The following is a 22,214-nucleotide window of genomic DNA, read 5'->3' on the forward strand; positions in this document are numbered from 1 at the left end:
CTAACAGAAGCTAACAAACACTGAATAGAAGAAGAACTGCCATCGATACAGTTGCAGTCAAGCATGATTTGATGTTACACAATACAGTTTTACCAAGTTGCTCAAAGTCTAAACTGGCATTGTTGTGCATTTAAGGTGTAAAGTTTACCTTCGACCAAACGCCCCCCAAAGGCATCCTAACGCCCCCCTTTTGTAAAAATGTCCGCCAGCGCCCCCTGCCGTCCTCTGAACCCCCCCTGGGGGGCTGTACCGCCCACGTTGAGAACCGCTAGTCTAAATGCTTTCAAGTTGTCCATAGGAGTAAAGTTAAGAGTTAAAATATAAAAGTTAAGTTGTTAAGAGTTAAAGCTAAAGTTAAAATTAAACGTTAAGTTGTTAAGAGTCAAAGTTAAGAGTTCAGTTGTTAAGAGTCAAAGTAAAAGGTCGATTGGCTTGCAGTGGGAGCTGGCCGTCCCCCCCTTCTGCCGGACGCGGAGAAAATTAAGACTAGGTTTTGTCGGTTTTACCCTCGGGGAGTACTGCCATCAGAAAAGAACTGGTTAGCCAATCTGAGACTTTTCTTGAGAAAACCCAAGGTGTTTGAGAGCGGTCCTCCATAGGAAAAGATTAGATGAAGAAGATAAAGTTTGATCGCGATCTGATCCTCTATAGAGTAATAAGTGAAGTAATAAGTGTTAAAAAGAGGACAAAAATAGGAGCTGAAAAGTGTGGATCCATTTCTGTGTAAAGCTCTGTGTGTATCTGTTAGCTGTGTGTGTAAGCTTCTGCCGCTGAGCAGACGTTATGTTTAAATGTACTCTTTTCTGTTTATTGCAATGTGTTTCAAAACCATGGTCAACATTGGGAAATTATAATATGTGGGAAGTTTTTGATTTTGTCTGCTGGGTTTGATTTTCTGCTGTGTTTGATTTCCTCGCCGCCGTGCGAGCAAAACTGAAAAAAAAAAGAGAAGAGGTGATCTTTGAGTCTAAATTTTGAGCTCAAACAGCAATAGGAAAACTTGCAACACACCCTGTAAAATTTTAGTTTTGGAGAATAGTAAATGCAAAATTGCTTTCAAATTTTTAAATTTTATCAACAGGGGGTGGAGAAAAAAATTGACTCTAATTCCTAGTCGGTTTAAAGATATGGTTAATTATGAATTTATTCATTTGACGTTGGTATATTGTGAGTTCATTTAATGAGCTCTTATACTGTGCCTTCCTGCATGACTGAAATAGTAATATAGAAGCCCTTACTAAATTAACAATTGGTCATTTAAAATTTAATAGCTTCAATCAATATCTATGGCATGTTTATTTTCAGATTGATGAGTTTCCTGCATCACATCAGGATAATGGTAATATTTTCATTAATGGAATAAATAATATTATAATACTGCCTTTGCATTCTGACCTCTATTTGACCCCCAGGATAAGTTTAACGGTACAAGTGAAGGCTCGATGCAGCAGAGTGTTAGAACTCTGCAGGTTACAGAAATATTTTGTTTGCCTGAATGATTATAACTCTGATTGTCCAACATCTGGCTAATGTGTTTTTCTTCTCCAGCATGACAACGATTGAAAAAGGATAAAAGTACGGTAAAAATGGTTAATTTCCTGATTTACAAAAGCTTAACCAGCCACACTTCTAATACAAAAGGGGATAGTCTAAAATCTATTTGGCACAAAAGTGGCTACAAATATGAGGACTAGTATCTCAAGTTTTGATTCAAGTTTATTTGAATCCATTTCAAATCTTAGGAAAATTATTCTTCAGAAAATTACTGAACCAAATTATGGGTTTACTGCACATATTTTCAATCAACTATTAAATTCTTTCACTGAGGTGTAAACACCCTGTTTAAATTGAATCCAACTTAGTTAGCAATGACAGAAATGTGGGCTGGTGAAGGAAGCCACTGTTAATGCAGACATCTCAGAAAATGAGCAATTAGGTGATGTATTGACGAATAGAGCAGATATTTGAGACTTCAAATTCGGACAGGTCTTGCGTGGCGACAAATCCGGCCTTTGGACACAGCTTTTCATTCTATTGGCTGCAACAATGCCAGGCGATGGTACATTTTTGTTTTGAGAGAGCAGAAAAGAATTTGAAATCGAGCAAAGAAGAAGCAAAGGTTTGATCCGAGCAGAGAGTAGTCCATCCATCTATCCATCCCTCCTCTTCCAGTTACAGGAGTAGCAGGGGGAAAAAAACAACTTGCCAGGTGTAAAGACTGGCCACACATCGAACCTACCTGCTGGAAACTTTCTCTCAGGTGACTCTGGTCCTCAGGATGGCAAAACTCCAGAATGTCCTTTCCTAGCAGGTCCTACAGTTTTAGGACAACAAGAGGTTAACAAAGATTTATCATACAAAAAGAGATTGAATAATTTCTCCATCTCCTTTTTTTAAATCTTTTATTTATTTATTTATTTATTTTTTGCTCTTCTGGGTCTCTACAATCCATTAGCTCATAATAAGTGTGTGCAAAAAAGGTTGAATGACTGCATGTGGTCATAAAATTAGAATATCAGAAAAAAGATTGATTTATGTCAGTAATTCCATTCAAAAAGTGAAACTTATATTATAGTCATTCATTGCACACAGACTGATATATTTCCAATGTTTATTTATTTTAATGTTGATGATTAGAACTGACAACTAATGAAAACAAAATATTCTAATTTCCTCAGAATCAGTATTTCAAGCCTGCATTGTGCTACCCAGCCAAACTGTTGATCATGTCCGAGAATGGGAGTCGAAAGTTCCTGGGTTCACCTGATGACGCCAGGCACTATACTGGTTCTCTTCATCTGTCCAGCTCAAGTCCACCAGCGGAATAATTATTAGTTGGATTTATTGTTGGGGCTGCACAGTGGCGCAGTTGGTAGAGCTGTTGCCTTGCAGCAAGAAGGTTCTGGGTTCAATTCCCGGCCCGGTCTTTCTGCATGGAGTTTGCATGTTCTCCCTGTGCATGCATGGGTTTTCTCCAGGTTCTCCGGTCCAAAACATGACTGTCAGGTTAATTGGCCTCTCCAAATTGCCCCTAGGTGTGAGTGTGTGTGTGCATGGTTGTTTGTCCTGTGTGTCTCTGCGACAGACTGGCGGCCTGTCCAGGGTGAACCCCGCCTCTCATCCGGTACGCCAGCTGGAGATGGGCACCAGCAACCCTCCCGACCCCACTGAGGGACAAGGGTGTAAGAAAATGGATGGATGGATGAATTTATTGTTGCTATTAAATATGCCACTTCCAGAACTCAAACAGTTCTTTATAGTTTGTTTAATGCAAAGCTGACTCACTTGATTATTGTTTTTCTGATTAATCTGTACAACTAAAATTAGCTCTAGATCTGACTATTTTTATAGAGACTGTGATGGCCGTGATGACCAATAGACTACTCATTCAGAGGCAGCATATCTATCCTGATGTGTATTTTGATATTATGTTGATTTAACTGTTACTGTAATGTATATACCTCTTCGGGAATAGTAAGGTATGACCAACACAGGTAATAATTTTAGGGTTGTTTCGTGAAACGTGAGAGGTTTGGGAAATGTCACCAAGATTAATTATTTATTAATTAATTGAAAATTATCAGTTTGAATTTGTTTATTTTGGAAAAAGGGGGCAGATACTAATAAGAATTGTATTCTTCTTCTGCTACCTTTCATTTTATTTGTGTTTTGTATATTCTTTTTTGTATGTATAGCATCTGTTTTGTTTTAAATGAAATGAATAAATTCTATTAAAAAAGATTACTAAGGTTATGGCTCATTTGCAGCAACTTAAAAGGGTCATAATCTTCTTACAAGAGAGACACCTTCGTAATAGGAAGATAATGCAACTTAAAATAAGTTGGATTAGCCATGTATTTCATTCTAGATTCAATGCAAAGGCTTGAGGAACAGCCATACTTATTTGTAATAATATGTTTGAACAACACAAAAATAATAGCGAACACGGAGGGCCGTTTCATAATTGTGTTCAGCAAATTGCAAACTCTCTGGTGATACTAGCTAGTATCTACGGTCCAAATTGGGATAATTATAGCTTTGTGTCCAGATTTATTTTTTTTCATCTATGCCTGATATTGAAAACTATAATTTAGGGGGGATACTTTAATATGACCTACTTAGACAGATCCTCAAAAAAAACAATCTTATTATTTAATGCTGCTAAAACCCTTAATGTTTTCAAAACTCAGTTGGGACTAGTGGATCTGTGGAGACATGGGAATCTGGCACTTAAGCAGTTTTCCTTTCTTTTCCCCATGCCCACCGTACTTATACACGCATAGATTTTTTCCTTATTGACATCAGACTGCTTTCTGAAATAAAAGCTTGTGACCAGGCACCAGCTTCCTTAGATTTAGAACTGGTCTGTCAATCCCATTGTTTTAAATTTTGGAGATTTAATTCTATGCTGCTTACCGAGGAGGACTACAAATATTTTTTTAAAGAATCAGCTTTCACTTTACTTTTATCACTTTTATTCACCTAATATATTAATAAGTACCCTCTGGGAAGCCTTAAAGGTGAATATCAGAGTTCTGCTCATTAGCTTTGTTAAAAGCCTTAAATTCGGGCAAATCCCCTGGCCCTGATGGTTTCTCTTCAGAATATTATAAGGCCAACATAGATCTTCTGGTGCCAGTCTTGACAGACGTGTATAATGAGGCCTTCTTAAACAGGCGTCTGCCTAGCACCTTATCAGAGGCTACAATATCCCTGATTCTTGAGAATGATAAAGATCCCTCATTGTGTAGCAGCTATAGACCCATGTCCCTCCTTAATGTAGATTTGAAAGTTTTATCTAAAATTCTTGCGACCCGTCTCCAGCGAGTACTCCACCTCATTATTTCATTAGATCAGCCAGGCTTTATAACTGGGCGACAGTCATTCCATAACACCAGATGTCTTCTCAATATTGTCCATACACCAAGCACCTTATCATCTGAAATAATTGCATTTCTCGACGCAGGCATTTGACTGGGTCAAATGGGGTTTTTTATATGAAGTAATGGAAAGATTTGGTTTTAATAATGATTTCATCCTTTCGGTTAAGCTGTTGTACTCATCACCTGTGGCCTCAATTAAAACAAATGACATGGTGTCTTCACTCTTTCCTCTTGGAAGGGGCACGAGGCAGGGATGCCCTTTTTTCCCCTTGTTATTTGCCATCGCAATATTGCCTCTAGCCATCTGGTTGCGTGCCGAGGAAGCTTTTATATAATTCTAATATTAGAGGTGTGCCAATCGATCGGCCATCGATCAAAATCGTCCGATTTCCGTGAAAAAGTATCGTGGTTTCTTATTGCCGATCACCAAAACCGATCACCTGTATCTCACTTTGCAGCCCGCATGTGTATGGAGTGAAAAAAGTCTCGAAATATCTGTGTGTGTGTGTAAAAAGATTTGTGCGTGTGTAAAATGATTTGTGCATGTGTAAAATGTTTTATCCGTGCATAACAGGATTTGTGCGTGTGTAAAAAGATTTGTGTGTGTGTAAAAATATCTATGTGTGTGTAATACTCGATTTGTAAAAATAAAAAAATAAAATAAACCTTCTCCTACGCCTATACATGTTGAAAAAGTACACCCAAATCACCTGGTACACACACACAAAACTGCATTTACACACAAATCCGGTTACGAGTGCACAACTGTTTTTGAGACTCATTTCACGCTTCGGGGAAGATGTGTGTAGATGGTGCGTTTACATGCTAGTAAAAGCTGGGACATCTGAGTTTTACTCGGAGTCTAGTGTTTTTATCCTCTGAACGTTTCTCACTGTGCTTGTGCCGAAGTGGCAAATACGTTAGTTTGCTGGAAAACGGTAGTTCTCAGCACTTCCTTATAATATCCTAAAATTATTTATAGACATATTGTGCGTTTTTGAATGGTACAGGAGACTAAGTGGTCTGAAAAAGGACCTCTGGGTGGCGGAATGGTTCGCTGGCCGGAGAAATAGCCAGGCAAACCCAGAAGCAATACGGAGCGTCCCGGTGGTCTGTCCTCTGAAGTAAGTAGGAGCTAAACTTGCAGGCTTTGCCCTCTGATTATAATGAGACATGGAGTAATATAATTGATTTCAGATTACATTTTATATGTCTGGTATTATGATACTCCTCATATGTTTCTGTTAGTGGGAGCTAATGTTTATGTCAGCTATGCTATGTTAGCTGTTGAGAGCTAAGCGTGGATTTTTATTCTCCCACTCAGCACAGTTTGAGTCTTTAATCCATAAAAATTATCGGTGTGGTTCTTACAGTATCTGTTTTTGCCCAAAAGGTTCCAATCAAATTCCTAAGTCATGTTGCTGACTGATATTTGTATATATAGTTTGTGAGACATTCTTATTTGCCTTTTACTTTATTCACTAAGTGAATAAAATTAAATGAAATAAATTGCCTTTCGATTCTAGTTTATTGACTTTCTATGTGTATAAATAACATTTTATATTTATCTCTACACAGGACAAAATGGCTAACTGGTGGATTGGTTCTGGTGTTATTTCACTTTCTGGAACATCAGGATCTTTCAGATCTCACCTATCTTCTGATCCGATGGAGCTGCTGCAGGAACACACTGATCTTCTAACAGGATCCTCAGATCCAGGCATCGATGTCTGGTGTCCTGCAACATTTAGATACGTCCTGGTCCAGCACGCCTGAATTTAAATGGCTGCTTAGGACAGTCAAGTTCTCCAGAGTCTTGCTAATGACCTCTGACCTTATGATTTGACTCAAGTGTGTTAAAGAAGAGACATCTAAAGATTGGAGGACACTGAAACTTATGAACTGGAGTTGAAGCCCTCCAATTGTCATTCAATTGCAATCACATTTACTTGGATACAGTGGAAACTTTACCTGTGTTGAGGTACATGAGGAGTTTACATAGTGTCTTTACTTTAAAATAATTTTGGTTTCCATTTGTTGAAAGTAAATTACAAACATTTAGCCATAGTTTGACCACTGCTTTATGACAGAAAAAAGTTTGATGTCACAAATATATGATTTTAATAGAGGCATCATTCAATTTATACTGTAGAAAGAAGATGACAAAAGTATTTCCTGAATTAACTTTAATGTTCATTTCACTGCACACAAAGGACAGATTAAATATTTAAGAATGCAACAAATCTGTTGAATCTTTAACAAAATAGGTTCAGATTAACATGGGTGAATTCACAGCTACCTAAAGTTAACAATGAAATGTCTTAAAACTTACATGGATGTTCAAATATTTGCTATAATCAATTAACAAAAGAAAACACCGTAAAGCTGTGTATTCAAATACAACCAAGGTCAGTCTGTACAGATTGAGGAGACCCCCTAATGTCTACCAACAGAGCAGGTTAACTACTGTAGTTTGAAAGGCGTCTTGGTTCAGTTGACGGCTCAGTTTGAAGCTTCAGGTTTTGGTGTTGAACCTCCTTGAATCTCAGCTGCTGATTGTCTGAAGATGCAGAGAAAAGTACAAATAGACAGTGTTAGAAAAATTATGTTGATTTTCCTGATCAGCTGATGCACTGACAGACCTGACTGTGACAGAACATTACTTGAATCATCACAATGTATGTAGAATTTTTTCTTTTTATATTTACCAAATGTTTTACATTAAATGTTTTGCTGTAAAGGCTATTTTTGCAGTGGTGCTATAAATGCATAACATATTTATTTAAGTATGTGTTTATTAGCTGTCAATTGTGTCAAAATATCAATTGAGAAAGAAATTTACTGCTTGTGAAAATCTAAACCATCTGAATATATTTTACCATCTACATTAATCAACATGAAATGAAGACAAACAGAAACAGCAGACGAGGTATATATTTGTTTAAGGGTCAATGAAATGGGGTCCAGACACAAACACAGTTTAATCTAAAGATTCTGGAGGATGTGTGAATAGGTCTGTCACCATGAAACATTTTTACTGTATAAGTAAAAGTTCTCAACAAACGATAATATAGTTCTTTTGAGACCATTTTTAAGTAATATAATGATAATGACGAAATAATAATGCAACACATTCTCAAAGGTCTTTAGACTTTAAATTCTAATGAACATTTAACACTGGAACTGGAAGACATTTTTAATATCCAGAATAAATAAAACTAATGAATTTTGAAGTCTTTWTAAACAAAATTTATTTTCAATATAAGGTCTAACCGAGACCAAAGTACCAAACTGAAGACTTTTATTATCCAGTTTTTGGTAGAGAGAAAAAAAGAGAAACAATAAATCATGCCAATGGAAATGATTTACTTTGTTTAAATTTATCATCCAATTAATTGATTATTCTAACAGGCCTATGTGTGAACATTAGGCTAAATCCTTAAGTATGTTGAAAAGTCAACAAAAATGACGTACCTTTCAGTTTGTTCTGGTGAATAAAATCTTGCAGCAGATGATGTTTCTGCAGGTCCCGGTCTACCTTCATTACTGCTAAAGCAACAAAATACGGTTTCAGCGCTAGTGACCAACATCCATAAATGACATAATCTCCTGAACATGCTAGCCGATTTCAGCATCATAAAACTAGATCAACCTGGGATAAAGTTAAGGCTGAAGTAGGCCTGTCACGATAAACGATAAATCAATTAATCGGACAATAAATTAAACCTATCGACCTCATTTTAATTATCGGCTTTATCGTCACTTCCTGCCTTTTTTTCTTTCTATTGGTGACACTGAATGAAAAAAGGCTAAACTCCGGTGCTCTCCACTGACCCTCCCTTCCTAATTTCTTTAGTCTAATGTCCAGCACACACTACACGAGTTGTCGGCCGATTGTTGGCCCATTTTCTAAACCTGAGAGACCACACATTAGCCGACAGAAATCCTAGGTATAATGGTTCGATCGGGTTTGCCGTGACGTGTGGTGTCCAGCCACATGGGCACAAAAATAATGCCTACAAGTTCAGTTAACTCAGTGCTTCTCAATTCCAGGCCTCATGCCGCCCTGCTCTGCATGTTTTAGATGTGCCTCTGTTCCAGAACAGCTGATTCAAATGACTGCATGACCATCAAGTACTGCAGAAACCTGTTAATCACCCACAGATTCAATCCAACTGTGTGGTAGAAGGGAAACACCTAAAACATGCAAAGCAGGGGGGCCTGAGGACCAGAATTGAGAAGCACTGAGTTAACTGGACTTGTAATTTTAAAATCAGGCATTAATCAATGCTTTACTAGAATCTACCTGTGATGCATGTGGCTAGAGTCAGCGTAAAGTCCTGACTGAATGAAAATCATTATAACCTATTTATGTCACGTTAATGAAGAACAGCTGAAAACCTTCGGGATTTATCAACTGCGGTAGCAATTTGGCTCCAACTCCTCCCCTTGTCATTTCTATATTCTTTGCACGAAATGTTGAATAAATATTAATGTTGTTTCCACATATCTCCAATGTCCGCTGGACTTCTGTTGCGCCGTGTCAGCTGTTTGGTATTCCCCTCCGTAATTTCCCCTCAGAAATCACGAAGGAGAATCCGCGCTTTCTGATTGGCTACCTGTCACATTCAGCGTTAAGCTCCCAGTCGGGGGGAAAACCCTGATTTAGATCGGAGCGGCCACGACAATCTACCTTAACACACCACACACTGCAGGATGATCAGTTACGAAATCACCAGCGACAATCTTGGATCGGCCAACGATCTAAGATTGTTATAAGGGGAAAAAAGGGGGAAAAAAATCGTGTAGTATGAACTACTGCATTAGGTAGTCGGATGTGCCCATCTTATCCATTTAAATCTAGTGATTACTGAAGGGCAATATAGTATACAGACTTCATAATCTGCACTCTTTTGGTTGAATGCAGTATTTATTTCCACTTTGGCTTTATGTTGTTTAGTTTTTATTCAAGTACGTTTTTTGTTAATGGACACTGAGAATCCATTTTATTTTTGTGTTGGGTTGTTTTGTTTATTTAGTTAATCAGTGCCAGTGTTATGTGTTCTTTTAAAAATAAAGTATCTATCTATGGCAGGAAATCGCATGCATTATTAGTCATTTCCATTAAATCAGTGTCAAAAGGTACAATATTATCGTTTATCGCAATAATTTCTTAGACAATTAATCCTCCAGCAAAATTTGTTATCGTGACAGGCCTAGACTGAAGACAGATTATCAAACTGCAGAGTGAGACAATAAAAATACACGGACTCAGCTTCCAACAGCTAACGTAGCATAGCTCACATAAACATTAGCTCCCAACAGCTAACGTAGCATAGCTCACATAAACATTAGCTCCCAACAGCTAACGTAGCATAGCTCACATAAACATTAGCTCCCGCTAACAGAAACATATGAGGAGGGCCGAGTATCAAAATACCAGACATATAAAACGTAATCTGAAATCATTTATATTACTCCATGTCTCATTATAATCGGAGAGCAAAGCCTGCAGGTTTAGCTCCTACTTACTTCAGAGGACAGATCACTTGGACGCTCCGTCTTGCTTCTGGGTTTGCCTGTCTATTTTTCCGGCCAGCGAACCATTCCGCCACCCAGTGGTCCTTTTTCAGACCACTTAGTAGTCTCCTGTACCATTCAAAAACGCACAATATGTCTATAAATAATTTTAGGATATTATAAGGAAGTGCTGAGAACTACCGTTTTCCAGCAAACTAACGTATTTGCCACTTCGGCACAAGCACAGTGAGAAACGTTCAGAGGATAAAAACACTAGACTCCGAGTAAAACTCAGATGTCCCAGCTTTTACTAGCATGTAAACGCACCATGTACACACAAATCTGGGAGCTTCCCCGAAGCGTGAAATGAGTCTCAAAAACAGTTGTGCACTCGTAACCGGATTTGTGTGTAAATATAGTTTTATGTGTGTGTACCAGGTGATTTGGGTGTACTTTTTCAACATGTATAGGCGTAGGAGAAGGTTTGTTTTATTTTTAAGTTTTACAAATCGAGTATTACACACACATAGATATTTTTACACACGCACAAGTCCTGTTACGCACGCACAAATTCTGTTACGCACGGACAAAACATTTTACACACACACAAATCATTTTGTTACCGTAGAAAATACATGGAATTACAGCAAGTCGACACTGCAAAAAAAAAAATCCGTAAATCTATGGTAAAAAAAAAAGGTAAAATACCAACAGAAACTGACTGTAATATCCAAAGCATTATACTACCTTAGAAAATACGTGGAATTATCATTACTCAATAAACATACATCCTAAGTAATTTTGACAGTCATGAATGTAGAAAATACAGAAATATATTGTAAAAATATAAGTAATTGTAAAGTTCGTAGAAAAATATTGTAATATTGCCAGCAGTTAATTACCCTAAACTTAACAGTACTAATCAGCGAAAATTAAAAATGTTGCTGATATTTATATCTACAATGTAAAACCATAAACAAGACTGCAAAATTAATTTTTACAAAGAACAGAATGCTGGTGTGATATTTTGGTTTCTTTTTTAATAATGCCTTTAATACACCAAACTGAAATCTCAGCAGTAGACCAGGCATCGATCTGGCAACTCACCGATTGCAAAGCTAACTCCTACAGCCAACGCCACCATCATTTATGAGAATATTTGATTAAATGATGAATTTGAGATTAATTTTATGCCGACCATAGATTTCTTGTACATTAAGAGAACTGTATGTTAGCCCCTCTTGCTTGGATGAAGCTGAAGTTGGTTTCCAATTGCTGCTTCCAATTTGGGAAATGGCTAAAGGGCAATTCCACCTAATTTTTCACTACCATCAGCGTCTTTAATTTACTCTAGCTAAAAAACTACAACACCTAGACTCTTCAAATCTGGGCTAGATTATTCTCAACTCACATCAGAATATTTAAAACCAAGTGTGGGATTTGTGAAACCTTTATCTGATATGTGAAACTTCAATAAAAAACAATTCTAGTGCTATCCAAAATGATAAAAGTTGTGAAGTCACCCTTCATTGAAGTTTCATAAATCCCACACTTGGTTTTAAATATTGTGCTATTAGTAGAGAATACTCTATAGAATTTTTCATTTTGTTATTGTGGTAAATACAGTAAATGGAGACTGTTATTTGTCATGTAAACAAATAATTATCTAGTTTGTATTGCTGCTTGATCCTTCAGCATCAGCAGTAAGTTTCTTTTAACTGTGTTAAAAGAAACTTGCACCACAGTTTCCTGACACCACAGTGGTGGTACTGTGGTGTCCTGAACTCAACACAGTAAAGTCACAGTGCGCTAGCTAAGGCTGCTAACTAGCAGGTGCTAGCTCAGGGTGCTGAGAGCCTAGYAGGCCTGGTCCTTGTCAGGATGCGGCTGCTGTCTTTGAAATCAAGCTTYTGCTATTTTTGCGYRTTCAGGAGGAGGAGAAGGAAACACAWYTCTGCATCACAGGTGAGACCCTTTCACGGTTTTAACTGAAGTTAGCTAACTTTAACCAACTGATAAAGAAATGTGTAATTTCTGAGCCATGCTGYTMATGTACATGCACTGCAGCTAGATATTTTTACTATATGGAACATTTAATTTTCTCAGATGCAACACTTCCATTAATGTTTCTGTAGGAACGACTGCATAGATTATATTTCTGGTCTACTTTAGACTGCATGTGCTTAAAGTTATTGTTAATGGYAGAAGCAACTTTTTCCAAGTTTGGTTCAGTAATTAATTTGAATTACTTTGAGTGTGAGATGTTCATGCATGCAAGTTAAATCTGTGAAGATCACGTTAGCTTTTGTTTCAATACTTTGGTAATACTTGGAAGTATAAAGCTTGGCATCAGAGCTAATATTTAATATTTTCCTTTGACCTCTTGACTCTCACCCCCAAAATACTTGCACTAAAGTCACTGGGTCCATGACAGTTGAAGGATTTTAAGATAAGAGAATTTAAATATTAATATTTTACAGTTTTTCTCAGTTTGGGTGCATTTCTCAGTGTCACTTCTGCACATCAAAAAATGAGTTTCTCATTCATTTTGCAAGTTTTGCTTTTGTACATCATGTAGCTGATTATGTGCACTTCTCTGCTTTTCCCCCATTGTAATTTGCTTTAATTGTGTTGATCAAAATATGTTAAACGCGTCTCTGTTGAATTCTCAACTTACAAAACAGCATAAGTTCATTGTGTAAGTCTTAACATGCATAAGTCTTAAAGTTGTCATAATGTCAATCATATTTTAATTAATTTATAATTGATTCTTTTCTAAATCTGTCCTGAATTGGTAAATTGCTCCCAAGTGAGTCCTGAGTATCTATAACATCTCTACAGCACTGTACAGTTTTCCATGAGGAGATTGTCCTGTGGTTCCTTTTCTACTTTTTTTTGTTCTCTGCATTTCTGTCTTTTCTTTCTGAATCACCATAGCATGGTCCATCAATGAATTACAGCAAAAGCGTAAATGTGAATTTTCCCATGACTAATCAATTCTTATCGTAAGTCTTATCTGTCCATAGAGAAACTATAACTTATTATTTTGAGTCACTCATATGTTAACTGACAGAATTTTGAGAGCTGAACTAAGGATTTTTCAAGCAAACAAATGCTATTTTTGCTGTTTCTGCAAATTGTTTTGAGAAATGTGCTTACCGTTTTGTAAATGCCAACAATGACTTGAGAAATGCACCAAAAGTGACTGAGAAAAACTAACATAGCATAAATTGTCTCAGGTGTATCTATTTGTTTGCCTGTATGAAAAGTGTACACATTTACAGCTTTGTTTCTGCTAACTTGCAGGAATTGTAACTTACATAAATGTTTGAAGACAACTTCATGAGACTCAGATAAATGGTGAGTATCTATTTCATAAATTGCCTAGAACAGTTATATTTGTTTTTATTTATGTTTTTTGTTTGTGTATTTTGTCAGGTTGCAGAGAGGATCACACCTGTCGACAGCAAACAAAAGTTTAAGAACTACTGAATTTTCAGTCAGAAATGATCACTCCGCCTGGTTGAAGTCTCCATATGCAAGTCAACAAAGGTGAAACAAACATTTAAGCGAATGGTGCATTTATATGATGTTCATGTAGTGCATCTTTCTAACTTTTGCTTTCTTTGTCTTCCAGCAGAGAGAAAACACCCGATTGACAACATGTGAGTCTCAAGTTCAACCTGTGACTGGGAAGACTACAACCATCCTGAGCAAAATCTGAACTTGGTGACTTGTTACTCTCAACCCAGAACAAGAATCCTTTTATCACCGGTTTTTCTTCTACAATAGGTTATGTCTTATGTGGACACATGCTGTTTTTTTTTGTTTGTTTTGTTTTCCAGATCTCAGTAATACCGTGAGGAAACTGGACAGAAAATAGAATCGGCTCTATTTTTAACTAAATTTTAAAATAGAAATAGTTTCTTTAAGTGGATTACTCGTAATCTGTATTTTTGTTTAATTTGAATTTATTTTCTTTTTAACTTTCTGTATAGAAATGCTGACAAGTTACACTTCCCTGTGTGTTGTACTATTTTTTTATGGTCAAATGCTGGTAAGAACAGTGACCAGTAATTTACCATAAGGTTTTTGGGGTTTTATTACAATAAAATGTCAATATATCATACAGTCTGGCCGTGTTTTTCACTTATATAATTAAGTGAAAAACACGGCATAGGCCTTAGGCAGCATGACCGTATTTACTATGGCAAAACCACATTTACATTTTTTATTTAAGATATTTTAGGAAATACGGTATTTTACCGTATTTGGGAAATACGGTAAAATACTGGCAGTTTTGGTTGCCAGAATTTTACCATATTTTTAAAAAACAGTAAAATTCAGCATTTTAAAAATACGGTAAAATACTAGCAGTTTTTGTTGCCAGAATTTTACCGTACTCTTAAAAAAACGTTAATATACCGTATTTCTAAAATACGGTAAAAAACTGGCAGTTTTGGTTGCCAGTATTTTACCGTATTTTGAAAACACGGTAAAAACTGGCAGTTTTGGTTGCCAGTATTTTACCGTATTTTGAAAAACCACAGCTGCCAGTTTTTTACCGTAAATTGAGGCAGTTTTTTTTTTTACAGTGCAGGATGAGTTAAGTTTAATTCTTCGCAGCGGCGGAGACGCGTCCGCATTGGTTGTGCAGTGGACTGCGCATGTTACGGCTTAATTAATTTCTGCACTTTTATTTATTTCCTCAAAATAAACTGCCGGCTCCTCTGTTTAGACTATAAATGGATTAACAACGCTGCATTCTCTTTAGGTTTCTCTGTTCTGTATGTAATGGAGACTGAAATTAAATGTGCCATTTCTACCAAAGGTTTGTAATGCGCTTCTGAACCAGACGCGCTCCAAGGCGTCCGGTACATATCTCTTCAACACACTGTCAGCTCCTGGTCAGAAAGACCCATTTAGCTCAGTGTTCATGAGATGATATTCAAAAAGGATTTTTATTGATTGATTTTAGTTGCCTCTGCGATGAGCTCTTTGCACATGTGCACCAGTCAAGGGTGTTAATTATAACCTGTCAGATGACTGACGGGCTTTAAATTTTCCAGTCGTTTAAAAAAATAACCGGTCAAATACGGAAAATATTCTAAAGTCAGGCGAGTCTGCTGGTCAATTAAGAACAGGGATGCCATGGTCCTTAAAACATGTACTGGTAACTCTGGCACTGTGTGCGGGTGCCAAGTTCTGTTGGAAAATTAAATCTGCATCTCTATAAAGTTGGTCAGCAATAGGAAGCATGACGTGCTCTAAAACTTTATGGTAGACAGTTGTTTTGATCTTGGACCTCAGAAAACACAGTGGACCAAAACCAGAAGATGACATGGCACCCTAAACCATCACTAACTGTGGAAACTTTGACTAGACCTGAAGCAACATGTATTCTGTGCCTCTCCTCTCTTCCCCCAGGCTCTGGGACCTTGATTTCCAAAGGAAATTCAAAATTGACTTTCATCAGAGAAGATAACTTTAGACCACTCAGTAGCAGTCCAGTCCTTTTGACTTTAGCTCAGGTGAGATGCTTCTGTGCCGTCAATGTTCAAGAGTGGCTTGACAAAAGGAATGTAACAGCTGAAACCCATGTCTTGCATAAATCTGTGTGGTGATTCTAGAAGCACTGACTTCAGCAGCTGCAGTATACTCTTTGTAGCTTTCCCCAACATTTTTCAGTGGGTTTTGTTTCACAATCCTCTCCAGGATGTGGCTATCCTGATTGCATGTCCACTTTTTTTCTACCACATCTTTTCCTCCCATTCTCCTCTCTATGAATGTGCTTGAACAAGGAGTTCTGAACAGCCAGCCTCTTTAGCAATGACGTTTGTGTCTTACCCTCTCGTGTAAGATGTCAACGGTCATCTTTTGGACAACTGTAGGCTTAACAGTCACCCCCATGATTGTGTAGCCTACAGAACTTGACTGAGAGATTATTTAAAAGCATTTGCATGTGTTTTGAGTTAATTAGATGATTAGTGTGTGGCACCAGGGGTCTTCAATATTGAATCTTTTCACAATATTCTAATTTTCTGAGATACTGAGTTTGGAGTTTTCATTAATTGTCAGTAATAATCGTCAACACTAAAAGAAAAACATTTGAAATTTATCAGTCTGTATGAAATGAATACAGAATACATATACAAATTTTACTGTTTGAATGGAATTACTGATTTAAATCAACTTTTAAATAACATTATAATTTTTGACCAGCACCTATATACTGGAAACCTCATGTTGCTGAGCACTCAAAGGAGTGGTTGAAAAACCAACATCTATTTTGCCTCCTTATGTAGCCATAAACACTGATTCTTCATGATTCAGTAAAATCTTAGAAAACAAACATACGTAAAGCAGTGTTAGCAGCTTTTTTAATGACCAAAGAAAATAACCAGTTTTGACTGTACCAGCCAGTGTTCTCTAACAACGTTTCTGAAAATCTGAAGGAGCAACACAGCATCTACAAGAAGGAAGTTGTGAAATCCTAGAGAGCTTACCTGAGGTTGATAACCAATGACGTTAATGCAGCGTGGATCAACAAACGTGATGACACCATCTGAGTTGTGACGTGAGAGGAACTCTGTTGGAACTGAGAGGCCATTCATATCCATGGAGACTGGAGAGCTGGTTACCTGAAACAGACGCAAAGGTCACTACATCATGCAGCAATGGAGAATAGGTCTTAAAGAAAGCCACACGTGTTGAAATAATAAGAAAACCACAGAACTGTGTGCTGGTTTTTGGCTTTCATTTAGCTGCTGTCAGTTCTGTTAAACTGCAGTGTGAAGATACTTACCTACAATGTAATTGTGTCATTATGTGATTATTTTCATAATAAGGATCAGTAGACCATCTGTCTATGTACACCAGATAATAATGAGCTGGTTTTATTTGACAGTGAGGGCCAATGATCAAAAGGTGGTTAATGTGCAGGAAGGGCATTTTCTCATGGCATCACTTCTTCTGGGACACTGGAATGCAAGGCTTATATGTTGATATGTGGAAAGAGTCAGAGTTCTAGGCAGATCAAAGAGGAAGCTGCTGTGCAGTCATGATGTGGGAGTTGAGTCTGCTGTTATAGTGGTTGAGCTGAAACACACCTGCAGTCTCCCAATGGCCACCAGGCAGTATTTTCCTGTCTGACCCGCCTCTGAATCCTCTTCTGGTATGGTCATGCCTGAGTTATAGAGGGAAAGGAAGATGTCATAACAGGTGCAATGAGAGTTAGGAATAATGCACGAATAAAGGAGAAAGGACTATATTTTGCAATAAAAGCCAGAGCTTTAGTGATGTTCTGTGAGGAACTAATTGGAAGTGATGATTAAACCTGCTGCAGACAGTGTCCGAGCCAGTGTGAGCATGAAGACGAAAGAATCGCTCTCTGTTACTCAGAGCAGAGTCTATTCAGGAGAACATTTAGATCATACACCTCAACATTTTCCAGCTCATTTCTGAAATAGTTTGCCCACTCTGCTTTGTCTCTTGCTTTTGTTTCTTCTCATCCACTGAACCTCAACTCATAACCTGGCTCTGATCCACCAGGACCAAATGCTAATACTTGTAACTGTTTTTCCTGTCTTCAGATATTGAATTTGTGTGAAAGTGGCTTCTCATTCCACTCAAACACTCTTTATGAAAATTCGTCAGTTTGGGTAGTTGCACTGAGAGATCTGAGCTTCCTAGAAATTTCCCAGAAATAATCCTCTGTGTTGGCATCAAAATAACAGAAATCTAAATGTTTGCTGAGAAATTGATTAGACAAAATAATAGTATTTCACAAAACTAGATGGAAGCATTTATCTGAACAGAGGTCAAACTATGTCAAATTGCTGGAGTTGTGTGGGAAAGCCCAACTGCAGCTGCAGAACATCTGTTTACCTGCAGGGGGCCAGGCTTTGATGTACCCAGTGCAATGCACCACAGAGTACTGAGCCTCTCCTTCTTTGGATGGTCCCAAGCCATTCCTGATAATCAAACATGGAAGGACAGAAACACAGCTGCAGATTAGGGTGAAACATACAGATGATTAAACAACAATATAACTGCTACTCTCTTTCATACAGGCTTTTTACACATAAACCACATGTGTCTGACAGAAGAGTCATTATGTGTGTGTGTGTGTGTGTGTGTGTGTGTGTGTGTGTGTGTGTGTGTGTGCGTGCGCATGTGTGTGTGTGGGTGTGCGTGTGTGTGTGTGTTTGGTGTGTGTGTGTGTTTTCTGTTTCATGCTCACATCTACTGCAGTGCAATGAAACATCTCTGTGGGCTGCTGGATGAAAATCAAGTCTCGAGTACCACTTCCGGCTTAAACATTCTGTCCCAGAATTCTTTCTTTATGCATAAAAAAATTATCTAAATATTAGACATGTGCTGCAGCCTCAGCATTGACAAAAAAAAAAACATTTTATCGTGGACTTTGAATATAAAAAGTGAGGCAGAAAAAGGCTGCATATGTCAAAGTTACTAAAAGCAGTTTACTATGAAAACTATGTTTCTTTCCCTATTGGTTATCACAAAACATTATTCATATTTTACAAAGGATAAAGTCAAAATCCACTAAAATTCTGAATCATAGCTGTTTTTGGACTCAGACTCTACCTGTATCTTTTCCTCATGTTAGACAGACGATTTAGGGAGATGTGATCCAGTGGTGCACTTCCACACCTAAATGACAAACACGCACATGAGACTCCAACTCATGACGGCATACACTGGAACATTTAAGAACAGTTTGTAAATGCCACAACCTGTGTTAAACATGTCAAAACTGTGAGAAGATGTGAATGGAACAAGAGAGATGTCCCCTGCCTCATGAACAAAGGTTCATGAGGCTTTGTTCTGTCCCATAACGGAACAAAGCATGAAGACATTTGAGGACCCTACTGTTGGACTTTGGAACGATCTAATCTCAGGTCTCGCCACCTGGATGGGGCCCATTATTGCATTAAAACATCAATATTTACTCTTTCTGAATCATATTAACAGAAATTATCTAAGAGAAACCTACACTAACTGGTTCTTAAAACAAGCCTCGCTGTATTTAGCATTAATGACAGGTTGAAATTCTTGGGTCATTCAGGGTAAGGCGATAATGACTCATTCTAATTCTGGTATATTCTTGGGGAAGTGAAGCGTATGTTGGTTCAATTCAATTAAATAATTATTTATTAATAACAACAACAGGGAATTAAATTAATTAAATTACGGAGATTCACCCAAAATAAACACAGTTTGGCACTTTAATGTCATTTCGAAACAGTTCCTGTATCGGTCACGTGACTTGCTGAAACCAATACACACACTGACACGGGTTTTGGTCTATGGAGCTTGACACATGCGTTGATGCATCGGTGTTGCCGGACCCATCACTAATCAACGGGTATTCTTATTTGTGGAGGGGATTGGAATACAAGACTCAATCCATGGCAGGACTCATCAAAACAAATTCCCCAAACATTTTTTTCTAAAGAAAATTAAAAATCTCATGTCAGAATATGGTGTTATAGATATCTAGAGGTGCAGACTTCTCATGCACATACGGTATATTCTAGAATAGATTATTTCTTTACTTTTAAAAGAAATTGTCATAAGATTTGTAACTGTGAGACAGGCAACATTGACCTCTCTGATCATGCCCCCCTGTTAACTTTAAAATTAGATGAGGACCCTAAAAGTACACAATGGAAATTAAATACAAGTGTACTGAATGACTTCCAATTTATAAAACTAATCAAATCTGATATAAATATATTTCTAAAAGAAAACAATAACGGAGAGGTTAGTCCAGAAATAGTTTGGGATACAATAAAAGCAGTTATGAGGGGTGAAATTATATTTTTTTGCGTCCAAAAAAAAAGAGAAAATAAAATAAAAGAGGTTGAGACAAAAACATAAGAAATAATTAAAACCAGAACAGAGTATAAAGCTTGAAATATTAAGAAACAAACTTAATGCTTAATACGAAAACAGATGAGTTATACTAAACAAAAATATTATGAATCGAGGGTTAAATTTTCTAAACTCTTAAGGGACCCAAATTCTAAGAGGTATGTATATAGACAAAATGAAATCCACAAGCTTTCCAAACTTACTATAAACAATTCCTGGAACAACTTAACCTACCTGTATTGTTGCATTATCAAAATCAAAGGTTAATGGATAATATCACAGAGCTTGAGCTCTCTTATGCCATTACAAAACTTAAAACAAATAAATCTCCTGGTCCAAATGGATTTCCGTCCAAATAGTACAAGCAATTTAAGTTAGAGTTATCACCATTCCTCCTTCAAATTCTTAACATGGCTCTGAAAGAGGGTAAAATGCCACCAACATGGAAAAAGGCTACAATATCTGTTATTCCAAAAGAAGGAAAAGACCATCTGAGCTGCAGTTCTTACAGACCTATCTCTGTACTTAATATTGATTATAAGCAATTTACATCAATTCTCTCAAGGAGAATACAGGAGATATTCCCAAAACTTATTCATACAGATCAGACCGGTTTTATTTCACGGAGACAAACCCATAATAATATATGTTGCACATTGCATATCTTGAACCATATTAAAAAATGCCAAACACCAGCTGCAGTGATCAGCCTCTACACTGAAAAAGCTTTCGATACAATAAGCTGGGACTTTCTACATAAAGTACTTGAGACGTTTTGGTTTCCACTCCAATTTTATTGACGTAGTCATGTCAGTATACACAAAACCAAATGCACGGATAAAAATCAATCGACATCTGTCAAATACCTTTGAATTAGAGCGTGGAACGAGACAAGGATGTGGATTCTCTGTTTGCCTTTTACATAGAACCGTTTGCCCAACTAATAAGGCAGACAGACAATAAGGTAAAACCATTTCTGGTGATGCACACAAAGTGGCACTATATGCGGATGATGTGTTGGTTATACATAAACGAACCAAACACATAGTTGCCTACATTATTCCAGCGCTTGAGCAGCTTTAGTGAATTTGCAAGATATAAATTGAATGTGAAAAACACAGATATTGACATTTACTTATAATCCACCAAAATCTTTGTGTGCCGAATTAAAACTTAAATGGGACTAAACTGTATTGAAATACCATCCATGCATCCATTTTCTTACACCCTTGTCCCTTAGTGGAGTCAGGAACCTGAGTGAAGTTGGCCCCCCCACCTTCTTCAAATCAGACAAAATTGGTGTCAAACGTTTGTGCTATGTGTGTGCTGGTTTGTGCAGCAAAATTTTTTGTTTGTGCCGCTATCATTTTAAAGATATAAAGAAATGTTTCTAGAGGTCATCCAAGGTCAACCMCCCRCCCACCTTCTTCAAACCAGACAAAATGGGTGTCAATCAACTCGGCTACGTTTGTGCTGGTTTGTGCAGCAAAAATTTTCGTTTGTGCTGCTTTGGCTTTGAAGATATTAATGAAAARGTAAAGGTCAAAAGGTCAGGTGATCCAAGGTGAACCAGCCCTCCACCTTCTTCAAATCAGACAAAATGGGTGTCAATCAACTCGGCTATTGTGCTGGTTTGTGCAGCAAAAATTTTCATTTGTGCTGCTTTGGCTTTGAAGATATTAATGAAAAGGTAAAGGTCAGCATAGCCAGTGATGACTGCAGATAAACTGTTTTCCTAGAACAGTACATTGTTTTTCTGCCATTTTCTGCTTTGAGACAATCTCCTGGCTCTGAACGGTTGTTGAGGGGTGCATTTCTGCAGTTGGAGGAGAAGCSAGATTATTGTTGTTATTTTTTGCACAGATGAGATGTATTATACTGTACTAAAATAGCTACAGTTTTGGAAAATGTTTA

The 22,214-nt window shown here is 37.3% G+C and overlaps 1 protein-coding gene and 2 long non-coding RNA genes across 5 annotated transcripts in view; 1 reads left to right on the top strand and 2 right to left on the bottom strand.

Moving 5' to 3' along the window:
• Window positions 1-22,214, bottom strand: part of arnt2 (aryl-hydrocarbon receptor nuclear translocator 2) — a 165,462-nt gene that overhangs the window by 63,868 nt on the left and 79,380 nt on the right. For all 3 annotated transcript variants that reach the window (XM_008405011.2, XM_008405010.2, XM_008405012.2), the window contains exons 7-11: window positions 19,011-19,076; window positions 18,291-18,376; window positions 17,513-17,589; window positions 16,910-17,044; window positions 2,240-2,314 (exon numbers count right to left, since the gene is read on the bottom strand). In XM_008405011.2, coding sequence (XP_008403233.1) covers window positions 2,240-2,314; window positions 16,910-17,044; window positions 17,513-17,589; window positions 18,291-18,376; window positions 19,011-19,076 — 439 coding nt within the window. The remainder of the gene's footprint in view (window positions 1-2,239; window positions 2,315-16,909; window positions 17,045-17,512; window positions 17,590-18,290; window positions 18,377-19,010; window positions 19,077-22,214) is intronic.
• On the bottom strand, window positions 6,226-10,880 carry LOC108166182 (uncharacterized). The gene is made up of 3 exons (XR_001776456.1): window positions 10,416-10,880; window positions 8,358-8,432; window positions 6,226-7,443 (listed from the first exon to the last, which is right to left on the bottom strand). It is a non-coding gene; the product is annotated as an uncharacterized LOC108166182 (long non-coding RNA).
• On the top strand, window positions 13,740-14,222 carry LOC103462319 (uncharacterized). The gene is made up of 3 exons (XR_533322.2): window positions 13,740-13,763; window positions 13,842-13,955; window positions 14,041-14,222. It is a non-coding gene; the product is annotated as an uncharacterized LOC103462319 (long non-coding RNA).

The sequence above is a fragment of the Poecilia reticulata genome, linkage group LG3 (genome assembly GCF_000633615.1).
Source record: "Poecilia reticulata strain Guanapo linkage group LG3, Guppy_female_1.0+MT, whole genome shotgun sequence".
NCBI classification, from domain to species: Eukaryota; Metazoa; Chordata; class Actinopteri; order Cyprinodontiformes; family Poeciliidae; genus Poecilia; species Poecilia reticulata.